The following is an 11,661-nucleotide window of genomic DNA, read 5'->3' on the forward strand; positions in this document are numbered from 1 at the left end:
CAGCTGTTCACAACACAAACTTCTTCTCAGCTTATTAACAATAAATGGCATCAACAGAGTGAGGCGTAACCTTGGATGCAGAGACGGAGGTTCTCATTTAAATTTTGGCATAGGACACTATTCAGGCACATACGTTCTTGAATGTTATGGGTGCTGCCATTTTTGTTTGAGTAATTCCCACCTTAGGAGCTTAAGTATCATGGACCACCGATAGGAGGCGAGGAACAGTGCTAGCATGATGTGTAAATGGTTGTAAGAAGCAAGGCACAGTTAACTGATCCAAGTTTTTGTCCGAACTCGGCTTGAGACAAAAGACGCATTTAGCTTAATCCACTGATTTCACTGGCATCACCCACAGTCAGCTAGGAGTGGAGATTGCATTCATTCATTCATTCCTTCCTTCCTTCCTTCCTTCCTTCCTTCCTTCCTTCCTTCCTTCCTTCCTTCCTTCCTTCCTTCCTTCCTTCCTTCCTTCCCTCCTTCCTTCCTTCCTTCCTTCCTTCCTTCCTTCCTTCCTTCCAACAGTTAGGAGAAAAAGCCTTTTGTGTCATCTCATAATCTCCAGGTCAAGAAATAGTAAAGACCCTCTACACTCAGATTATTTTTTTGCATATGGTTTCACTTAATCCCATTTGCCTTATAAATCTATACATTTTTAAGGTTAAAATTTCCCACATTTATTTTCAATGTCAGATTGGATTAAATGGTGAATTTATTGAAAAGGGTTTTTACACAGAAAGCGTGAAGAATACAAAGCTTAGCTGTCCAGGGCAGAGCAATGACAGTCGAGTAAAAAAATAAATCAATGAAAGGATCTGGCCCTCTATTTCCAGGACCCTCACGGCTACGGGGGGCATGACAGCTGTTGTTTATCGTCTGCTGTTATGACAGTCATGGATGATGAAACCTGTCCTCCACTGAATAAATGTCATCCAGCCATTCATCCATCCATTACTGGCACCATCAGCAGCACTGACTTGTGTTACTGCCCCATCCGTCTTATATTATAAAACACAGTCAATTAGTCCAGTTGGTGTATATGTGTCTACACATCCATTCTGACAGGGTTCCCAGACTGTCAACTTGAAATAACTGCCGTCTCTTACATGTTTCCATTTTTCTCTTTTGTTATTAAAATGTAATGGATTGTTGGATTAGTACGGATTAAATGAATTGCAATCCTTCAGAAATGCAAATGAATGGTTTTGTTACTGCAGCTATGGATTCTATTAGACTAAGACTTAGACAGGTTTATTTATTTAAATATTTTTTGTATTAATGCACAAAATGGCCATAATTGCTTTTAAGGTTCTAATTGAACCTTCTGCCTTTGAACTAATTTTTTTCTGACCAAATGCAACATTTCTTATTGCAAAAATGTGAAATTAGCAGCATCCTCTGCTAAGTTAGGATATTTGGAAAAGTCTCTTTTATGAATTATGAATAGACATGTTTATATTTAAAAAAGTCAAATCTAATGAATTATGTATCAAGATACGTTTACAAGTAGTGAAATCATTAAAAACAGTTTTATTTTGCTGTCTAGGTTTAAAAGATTGGATTTTATGTCTGCAGATATTTAATAATGGATTCGTATGTGGGTATTATGTTTTAAAAAATCCCTTAAAGGGGAAATGAATATACCATGCAGAGATGCATAGCATATGAAATCTTAGGGCTGCAACTAATGATTATTTTGTTCATTGATCAATCTGTTGATTAGTTTATTGATTGATCAATAATCAGATACAAAAGGTTCCCTAAAGAAGATTTGTTACAGAATTAAACCAAGTAAATCTCAAACTAACCCACTAAAGAGTTTTGGATAGTTTTTTTAGATTGAAAGAAAGAATTGTCGATCATTCTGGTGATATGTTTACGTAGGGCCGTCCTACATGCTCGTCCCCTTACTTATCTTTTTCTGCGCAGGTGCACTTTCATGCGTTTATGTTTGGTAAGCTATGGTTTCAGGCAGTCATTGAAGCTCACCTTTCTCACCGCAGTTCTTTGTAAATTAATACATTTTCACTCAACGGTCGTGAGTCTCACCTTGTGGAAAAATTGCAAATCTTTTGGAAAGTAAGCTTGTATGAGCGATGCTAATAGCAACTTTTAAACAGAGCATGCACGAGGAGAAATGGGCTTGAGTACGCTCTCATTTAAAAGGGGTTCCCTCTTGGGAGCGGGTACAGGGTTGTGTATGTGCATTTTTTTTTTAAAGTGTAGATGTCGGGTCTTTTCAAAAATTAGGAAAAATCCTCTGCTATACCTTTAAATTTTGTGTTGTATTTTACAGTTTCTATACTCCATTTAACGATTAAATTATTACTATATTAGTTGATGATTATTTCAGTAATTGTTTAATCACAATTAATTTGATTAATTGTTTCAGCCCTAATGAAACCTCAGTCTCCATCCTAATGTCAGTATGTGAAATATCAAAATAATGTCTGTTTGGCTTAACTCTTTGCATTACCTTCATAAAGATTTCACTAATTCCAGCACTTGATAAAGGGTTTGATGCCTGGGTTGCAAATGTACCTTGTAAAACCAGAAACATAAATTCCTTAATGAGTTTATTTAATTAAAAGATTCTTAGTCTACCTTCAAACTAATAGAACCGATGCATTATTCAGGAGTCTCCTTCTTCAATAGTCTCCCCTGCTGCCCTCGGCAAGTCTGTGATTGTAGTGCTGACCTTTTAGTTGGTCTGAGTGCTCTGTCTCTTAAAGTTAACGCCGTCTCTCGTCTTCAATTAGGTGTCATGGTGTCAATTCAGTGGACTTCAGCCTCTGTGGAGCCCTGGCTTGACTCCAGCGTGCTGTAAGCAAATATGCAGTTTAAGAAAATCAGGCAGCTGTTTGGTTGTTTTCTTAGTTTCTCAAGTTGTCCAGAACAAACAAGCAGCAGATTTGCTGCTCTAGCCTGTTCATTTCCCTCTGCCAGCTGTGACACAGAGGTGAAACTGACTATCAGCTTAATTGGGTTGAGTTGCTAATTGATTTCTGTGGGATTAAAGTGCTCTAGAAGCTTGGGGGTTTGTCACCAGTTAGAGGAAATCTGTGGAGGAAGAAAAAATAAAAGAAATTCATTTTTAAAATGTTAATTCTTTATATATTGAATCATTTCATAAAGGCTCAGATTATTGTCTATTATTTAATAGTAGTGTTAAACTCTCATGGTAGCTTCCTCTCTTTTGTAGTACAAAACGTAACACCAATTAGTCTGTTTATTCTGATAAATAAAATAGATTTGGTGGGTCAGTGAAACAAATATCAACACAAAATCGTATTCAGTAAATTTATAACTTGTACTCCAATGAGACTCATTGGTTAAATTAAAATACCTTTTGAATATAACAGAATGAGAATCAAGGTGTGTTTATTACCTTTTGTCAGGTATTAAATATACTTTTAGATTATTTCCCGGTCATTTATGATCTCCAGATTACCAGTCATATGACCTCTGATTGAATTTAAGCAATTGGGAAGCGCTAATATACAATGGCTTGCAAACGTATTCAGTCCCCTGTTTTAAAAAGGGGGTTTAGGGAAATTTAGTCCATCATCTGTGATTTATTTTTTTCATATTCATTTTCCTGTAATTGCAGTGTGATCAGTGTAAATTGACCCTAAATTGATTCTCTCGCCTGAATGTTTTCACCATCCCCCTAAGTGCAGATGGGTCCCTCCCTAGCCACCTCTGTAGAACTCGTCTAGCTATGCCACTGCTTTCAGGCTCTAAATGCAATTTCAGCTGGATGCATTCAGGTCTAGAAAAAAAATAGATTTCAGTAAATTAAAAATGCTGCAAGCAAATGAGAATGCATTATGTGTCATGATTTTATCTAGAGCTCGGACCCAAATGCAGATAAACCAATCCAGAGAGACAAGGGGAAAAGTTTAACAGGTTTATTGAGAAGTTTTGTGGTGTTTCCAGTGTTGCTCCGAACACTGCTCAACCAGAACTGAAAGGTGAGGGAAAGACACTGCGGTTAGTTCAGGTTCAGTGGGAGAATTGATTCTCGAACTTGAAGAGGAGAAAGGTTGGCAGACTCACATTTCCAGACATTAGGTTGACACTTAGACTCCAGTAGGTGAGGAATGTGTTCCGGTGTTTGTCTTATACGGTAGAGGGTGGACAGGGTTACCCAGAATACGGTTGCTTGTAGATGAACGGAGAAGACTGACTGCCACTCAGATTTCCTACGGTACTTGAATGGACTCTTGTGCAGATGAATCCCTTGCTCAGTGTGAAGCTCAAACATTTCCTCGGGGAAAAGTGGATCCAAACCTCCGGTTTGTATCCCCAGCTCAGTTTGAAGCTAAGTTGATCCTTCCAGGGAGAGAAGGTCCGAAAAATTCAGTTTGCAGGATGACTTCCTACCGAGAGGCAAAAACAAAATAACAACGTTAAGACTCAGGTTGACAAAAACTCAGTTTGACTCAGCAAAACTCAGCTTGGCTAGACTACCCCAAACTGGCAAACATTCTGGCGTCGAGGTAGTGGCAGTCAGCAGCTTAAGAGCACTCCGTTAACGAGGTAACCCCTTGCAGGTGTGTGAGGAGGAGAATCAGAACCAGGCGCCGCCTGGTGGAGGAAGGAAGACAAACACCTGAGCTTTCCTACAGCAGCTCCATGTGAAACATGAAAAGGTGCTCTGAAGTGGGATTCGGAGAACAACAACAAGGACATTTTAAACACCACATTAGAGTCACTGCTCCTGGATGTCGCATAGATTTTACAAGCCCTAAAGAAATATTTGCACTCAGGGTGCTTTATTTTGAAATATTCCAAGATTTTTGTGCTAAAATGGAACAGAGGAGCGATATTTTTCTCAGTTTGCCAAAATGCAAATTCCAAATCTATTTTTAAACTGAATAAGGATGTGAGATTTTGTAATTTTTGGCCAAATTGCTAACATTTAACAAATTAACTGGTTTATAGCCATCACCAATATTTACTACTCATATAAGCAATGTAGTTTTCCCCCTCGGTTCTATGCAGACACATACATCATTTGGATACACGTGATCCGATGGTGCTGCAATCCTCACTTATGTGTCCCAAAAACAACACCTGATTGGTGAATTATATCCATGGCTGATATCCAGTCCGAAGCTAATATGTGCCTATAAAATGCAGACCCCTTAATCTCCAGTTCTTTGAAAGAGCATTTTTATCAAATTAATTATTACATATTTTATGCAATGAAATGTTTTTTTTCACATTTTGTTTTGGTTCATTGCATTCGTCTAATTTTTTAAATGGGCTTTATCTATTTTAAGCATTTCTTGATAGCTTTTGTTTCCAATAATTTAAAAGTTTCTGTACAGATCGATAGCCTGTAAGAATTGTGTTCACTTTAACATATATTTTTTAATCATTAAAGAGAATTTAACTCATTGGTCCAGTTGCTCATTGCCTTGATCTCCTAACAGAATTGCTGTCTGTGATGTAGCAGAAAAATTGCGATCCTAATATCTGTAGGTAATATCTAAGAACATCAAATAAGTTCAAAACTCTCCTGTAAATGTAATATTGTATTTGTATTTAACTATATTGTGTTTTCTAATCATATTTTCTCTCCTGTAGGAGTGGACTTCAAAATGAAGACGCTAGTAATAGATGGTATCAAAGTTCGAATACAGATATGGTAAGATGTTGGAAGGAGGCATGAAGTCAGATGGTTTGGTGCCTGATAGATGGAGTGAATGCTGGGATTTGACTGACAGGATATGACTTTGTTTTCAAACATGTTTGCAATATTCTGCAGTGTTTGTTGCTCATATTGAGGCTGAAAGCAGTCAGTTAGCTCCGGGGTTTTATTGCTCTGGGAAGTTAGGATATTTGGAGAAGTCTCTTTTATGAATTATGAATCGATATGTTTATATTGAAATGAGTAAAATCTGATGAATTATGTATCAAGATTTGTTTGCAAGTGGTGAAATCATAAAAAACTGTTTTATTTTGCTGTCTAGGTTTAAAAGATTGGATTTTATGTCTGCAGATATTTAATGAAATAATAGAGTTTTATGAGGGTATCATGTTTAAAAAAAATCCCTTAAAGGGAAAATTTATATAAAAATAAAATAAATAAAAAAAAGATAGACAAATTTGAAATTAGAAAAAAAAGGATTTATTCTATTAAAGAAACAGACACAATTGCAGGAGAATGGTAAAAATTATGGAATAAACTAGCAAAAGACTTAATATAGGATATTTAAAATAAAAACTCTTGGAAATCCTCTAATGATAAAAAGATAGAATTTGGAAAAATTAACTGTATTTTTTAGTTTTATATTACTTTTAAGTTTTAAAATTGCTTATTGAAAATGCAAATACCAAATGCTTTTATTCCTTCGCCTTGTTATTTAATGTCTAATCACAGACATACTTTAGTTTTGTTTTGCTTTTTCTAGATACATTGTGGGAAGGAAATGCTAACTTTTCCATATTTTTCACATTGAAAATAAATAAATAAATAAATAAAGCAACAGGAAAAAAATAACTACATATGAAAAGGGATTTAATGCACCCTGAACCAGTTTAATTCTCAGAACATCAACCTGATGTTAGAGCTCCTGGCATTTGGTTCAGAAAGTTTTATCACAGAGGGGACATCTGGGAATCTTTGCAGGACAGGAAGCAGCTGGCTTTCTCCATCCATTTCCATTTCTAAGTGCTCCTCAGCTGCTTCTTATGAAAAACAGACTATTTGTTGCAATGAATTAGTGCTCATCATATTCATTTAAAGTATTGAACTTCCATGCTTTCTGACCCTAAACAACCCCCCCACCAACTATTTTTTTACTTGCCTGTGTTAATTCTCAGTCATCCAGGTCATGGTGTGGATAATTTTGAACCTATGAGAGTTCACGACCCATGTACAAAGGCCTTAGTCCTCGATGCGGCAGACCCAAGTTCGAATCCGACCTGTGGTCCTTTGCCCCATGTCTCTCCCCCTCTCTCATACCCCCTTTCCTGTCAGAAAAACAAGCCACTAGTGCCGTAAAACTAAAAAAAAGAATCTTGTAAAAAAGAAAAGGAGGATTCTACTAAAGCCTGATTAGACCCAGACATGATTTGAGTACTTCTATAATATTAAGGGGAAAATAATCCCCCAAAGAGGATATGGAATTTAAAAAATCAGTTGTTCGGGATGTGTAAGCTGATGCAATTGAGCTGTTGCATCCATTACTAGTCTCATTATGCCTTACTATTTTCCAATCATTTTAAATGCACACTAGATGTCACATAAATGAATGGAGGTGCAGCGGTTAGCACTGCTGGTTAGACTCTCTGCATGAACCTTTTCTTTAATGAAGCTCTACTTTAACTTCCTCTCATCGTCCAAAAACAGATCTGATCATGGATGGATGGATGGATGGATGGATGGATGGATGGATGGATGGATGGATGGATGGATGGATGGATGGATGGATGGATGGATGGATGGATGGATGGATGTCATTGTTAAAGGAGTGAAATATATTGAAATGAGTAACTAATTTCTTATATTAAAGAAACAGGCATGATATTATATAGTTGATCTTTTGGGAAAAACAAACATGTTACAATCCTAAAATGCTGAATGCTCTGTCTGTTTGTTTCTGTGCAGGGACACAGCAGGCCAGGAAAGGTACCAGACTATTACCAAGCAGTACTACAGACGAGCACAGGTACGTTTAACTATTGCATTCTGAAATATCCCATTTCTAACACACAGCTTTAAATAATGTCCTCTTAATATTCTCGGATTGTCTTTTAAAATAAGAGTTATCTACACAGGGACACACACATCTATACAGGCAGAACCATAAAACCATTTGCAGCTGTTAGCCCTGGGCTGTTACAAGGTTAGAAGGGACCAAACTAAATTGTCCTTTTACCAGAAACTGGTAATGAGATTTAAGTAAAATCGTCTTGTTCCTGTTTAATGATAAAGCAGTTCAATGGATTATTCACAAACCAGATGGCTTTTGACTTCTCCAAAAGCGTCCATTGTCCTGGAGGGACAAAAATCTAAACTAATTACTTTAGTTTAGCTTTACTTAAACACATTAAAGAGGTAATCACAGATACAATCTTTCAAATTGTACTGGTTAAATTAATTTGGGTTCAAGAAAAAGCAACACAGAGAGATAAAGTTTACCATCTCTGTTCATTCTTCAGGGAATCTTCTTGGTGTATGATATCACGAGCGAGCGGTCTTTCCAGCACATCATGAAGTGGGCCAGTGATGTGGACGAGGTGAGTCATGCTCTGCGCCTCTAAGAGCTCGATAAATCAGACACATTAAATAATCAGAAAGCATGCTTTCCACATTTTAGACAGACACTTTAACTGAGTGTGCAGGGAGCCATTTCTGACAGAGAATATGCTGGGATGGAAATGGTGTTGTGAGAGATGGCATCTTTAATTTCCAGTGTCTGACCCCTTTTTTATTGTGTTTCAAAGGAAATAACATTTATTTCCACATTTCTTTGTTTTACAAGCTCTCCACCATACCCTACTTCCCCTATCATTTCCCTCATTTTTTATTTTTCTATTAACTGAGTCATTATGGGACTAATTTCCTCCTTAGATCTGTCTGAATATAGTCCCTGTTGATCGTGCCATGCTTCTCAACTTGTAATCATGCTCTCATTTCCTGCATGCTGTTACTCCTTTTCCCCCCTCCTGTCAGCTTCTCTTGACTTTTAAAATGACTCTTTTTATTGTAGTTTTAAATCTAATTTAATGTCCCCATGTCAAACATGTGCAGTACGCTCCAGACAAGGTCCAGAAGATTCTTGTTGGGAACAAATCAGATGATGTGGAGAAGAGACAGGTGGCCACAGAGCAAGGCGTTAAGGTGAGTCAGCTACAGTCTGTCTTGTATGAATGGTGACAGAATGAATTTTAAATCTGACTTTAAAAGAGGCTGTTGTGCTAAAACCTACTTTATCTGTAATATAAGATGATATAATGCAGTTTTTTTTTCAACATATTTTAATAATGCAAAGCTGGAGTTAGGGGGAAATTGTCACAATTAGCAAATGCAGTTTGAAAAGTTTCCACAAGAGGGAGCTATTTGCAGGGTTTTAATTAAACTCTGGCATTAGATGTGTAGAGAAGACATCCTCTTGTTAGAAAAAGAAAGGAACAACAAAGGGAAAAATGTGTTATTATTGTTTGTGTCTAAGTTTCTAAAAAAAAAAAAAAAAAAAATCTTCAAAATTTAACTTATTGAAAGTCCTCCTTAACAAAGGCATGGGTTTATAGTCTTGGAATATAATTTTTGCACTCCGGTTAAACAAAATTTACTCTGAGGGTGCAACGTGTCACATATTTCAATTAAAGATCATTCTCAAAAGTGCTATCGCAGATTTCTCCTTATCACAAGCGACTATTTCATTTATATATGATGTGAGGCAACTGTAGAAAGTAGATTTCTATGGTCCATGGACAGAAATATGAAGTAGAGTTCAAGTAATTTGTTCTTCACTTTGTAGTCTTTCATATACCTAAGAAAAGTGTTTCAAAGATTGAAAAGTTTGTATGTTTATGCTTTAGGAATAAGCCTTCCTGTAGATATGCAGTCTGTTTTGATTGCCTGGACCTTCATGTTAATTCCAGTCCATCACAAATATTTCCATTTTTACTTCATTGTCGATGAGTTTTAAGGATTAAAGTCCCTTGCTCCGTTTTTTATTTTTTTTTTGAAACACTAAAGATAATGTTTCTGTAAACTCAAATAAATGGCTCCACCTCCCTCCTTCCCTACTGTAATATTATGAATGCTTTTAGTAATTTCCTCATCACACATAACAGCTATTTAAGAATTTTATGTATTTTTTAACTTTTAAATGCAGAAATAAAAAAACTAAAATTCTGAATATATAATGATGTTGATAGAACTTCAAAGGGAGGAAAACTTTCTTTAAACAGAGTTAAAATCCTATGGTGTTGTATTAACTGATTGGTGAATTAGACTCATTCTCAATGTAAGTATTGCTGGAAACCAATCAGGTTTTGGTCCTCTATGCACTCTAGCATAGAGGAAGTTGTGCTGGAAGTTTTTTTTAAGTTTCCAGTTTGTCATCATTTGTGCCTTGATGTTTCCTGTTTTCCTGAAGATCCTGACCAATTTCATTTGATCTTAGGAGAACAGCTTGAACTTCGCATTGCAACAATATTGGCAAAGCTGAATAACTTCAAAAATGGTCCAAAAAAGTTCATTTAGCATTACAGATCCTCTCTATTCACTGCAGATCATTGGAAATGTTCACTGTTCTGTGTTTAAATAACCTTTCAATGGCTTTTTGTTAAACAGCGTACCATTAAACTGAAGTTATTTATGATCATTTAAAGGGGAATGCCATTTTTTTTTACATTGGGCCCTTGATTTTACGTTATTACATCATGTTCTACTCACCCATATTAGTTTTGTGTTATTTGCAGCTGTTCTGAAGATATTCTGTTACATCTTCCTATGGGCAACGAGTTAAAGGCACAAACTAAACTGTTCATAATTTATCTTTTATGGTACGCCAGCATTCATGACATGTAGGCGAATCATTCGCCAGCAGAACGGAATATCTTAATGTACTGAAAGTAACGGCGTTTCCCTTTAAAGCCTTTAGCACAAGTATTAGTTTAAGTAGCTTTATGTTTAGAGAAATAGCTTTAAAATTAATTTTTCTTCTTCCTGAATTTGATGTTCTGCAATCAATTGCCATAATCAACAGGCACATTTTATTTGCCCAATTGGATTTTCACATATTAGTCAGATGATATGTTTAAACAGTTTGTCAGTTCTTCAGTAGCCTATCTCCAAAATAGTTTGTTTAATCAAGTAATCTTTAGATGATGACTTTTTACTTCTACATGAGTAAATATGATTATGTCAATAACTAATTCTAATTTTATTTGAGTGCTGGTTTTGGTAACTCGACCTGAAAGAAACCTCACCACAGAGTCATGTGCTCTAATTGTTCATATTCATTTTCATCAAAATATATTGTGCACTAATTAGTAACATTAGAAAACTTAAATCTAAATGTCATCTGCCTTCCAGCTGGCCAAGGCCTATGGAATGGACTTCTTTGAGACAAGTGCCTTCACCAACCACAACATAACAGAGGTGAGATAATCTGAATGTTAAGTTGGAGTTTTTTATGATCAAGATCTAGTCGTTTTATTTATCAGTGTTTTTGTCTTTTAATTTGTGTTTCAAAGACTTTTACACGACTGGCTGAGCAGGTGCTGGCAGCCAACAAAAAGGACTTGGATCTGCTTCGGATATCCCTCAATGACGAGCTGAATCTCACTGCTCTGGAGGAAGAGGAGGGACTCAGTGACGGTGCAAGTGGCGAACAGAACAAATCCTGCTGGTGTTAAGTTGATCTTCTCCAGAAAAAAAAAAAAAAGAACTCTTGAAAAGATCTGCTTGGATTGGAGCTTTGAGTCCAAAATAAAAGAAATCAACACATCAGATTTGCTGACTGACCAACGAATATCTATCTTTCAAGGATATATATGGAAACATTTTGCCTTAATACACAAGGTGTATTTATAACCAAGAGTTTTCTGAGTCACTTCAATCCCCATCCACTAATTTGACACAAAGCCTTTAATACAGGAGTAAAGCAGATTTGATAATAGTTTGTTTTTTAT

General features: G+C 36.2%; 1 protein-coding gene across 1 annotated transcript in view; it reads left to right on the forward strand.

The window, feature by feature from the left end:
* Positions 1–11,444, forward strand: part of rab15 (RAB15, member RAS oncogene family) — a 33,479-nt gene extending 22,035 nt beyond the window's left edge. The window contains exons 2-7 of the mRNA XM_038288361.1: positions 5,596–5,656; positions 7,622–7,682; positions 8,176–8,253; positions 8,768–8,857; positions 11,063–11,128; positions 11,224–11,444. Of these exons, the coding sequence (XP_038144289.1) occupies positions 5,596–5,656; positions 7,622–7,682; positions 8,176–8,253; positions 8,768–8,857; positions 11,063–11,128; positions 11,224–11,385 (518 nt within the window). The 3' untranslated portion in view covers positions 11,386–11,444. The remainder of the gene's footprint in view (positions 1–5,595; positions 5,657–7,621; positions 7,683–8,175; positions 8,254–8,767; positions 8,858–11,062; positions 11,129–11,223) is intronic.
* The last annotated feature ends 217 nt before the right edge of the window (positions 11,445–11,661 follow it).

Source organism: Cyprinodon tularosa, unplaced genomic scaffold (assembly GCF_016077235.1).
Source record: "Cyprinodon tularosa strain WSP-4 unplaced genomic scaffold, ASM1607723v1 ctg253, whole genome shotgun sequence".
Classification (NCBI taxonomy): Eukaryota; Metazoa; Chordata; class Actinopteri; order Cyprinodontiformes; family Cyprinodontidae; genus Cyprinodon; species Cyprinodon tularosa.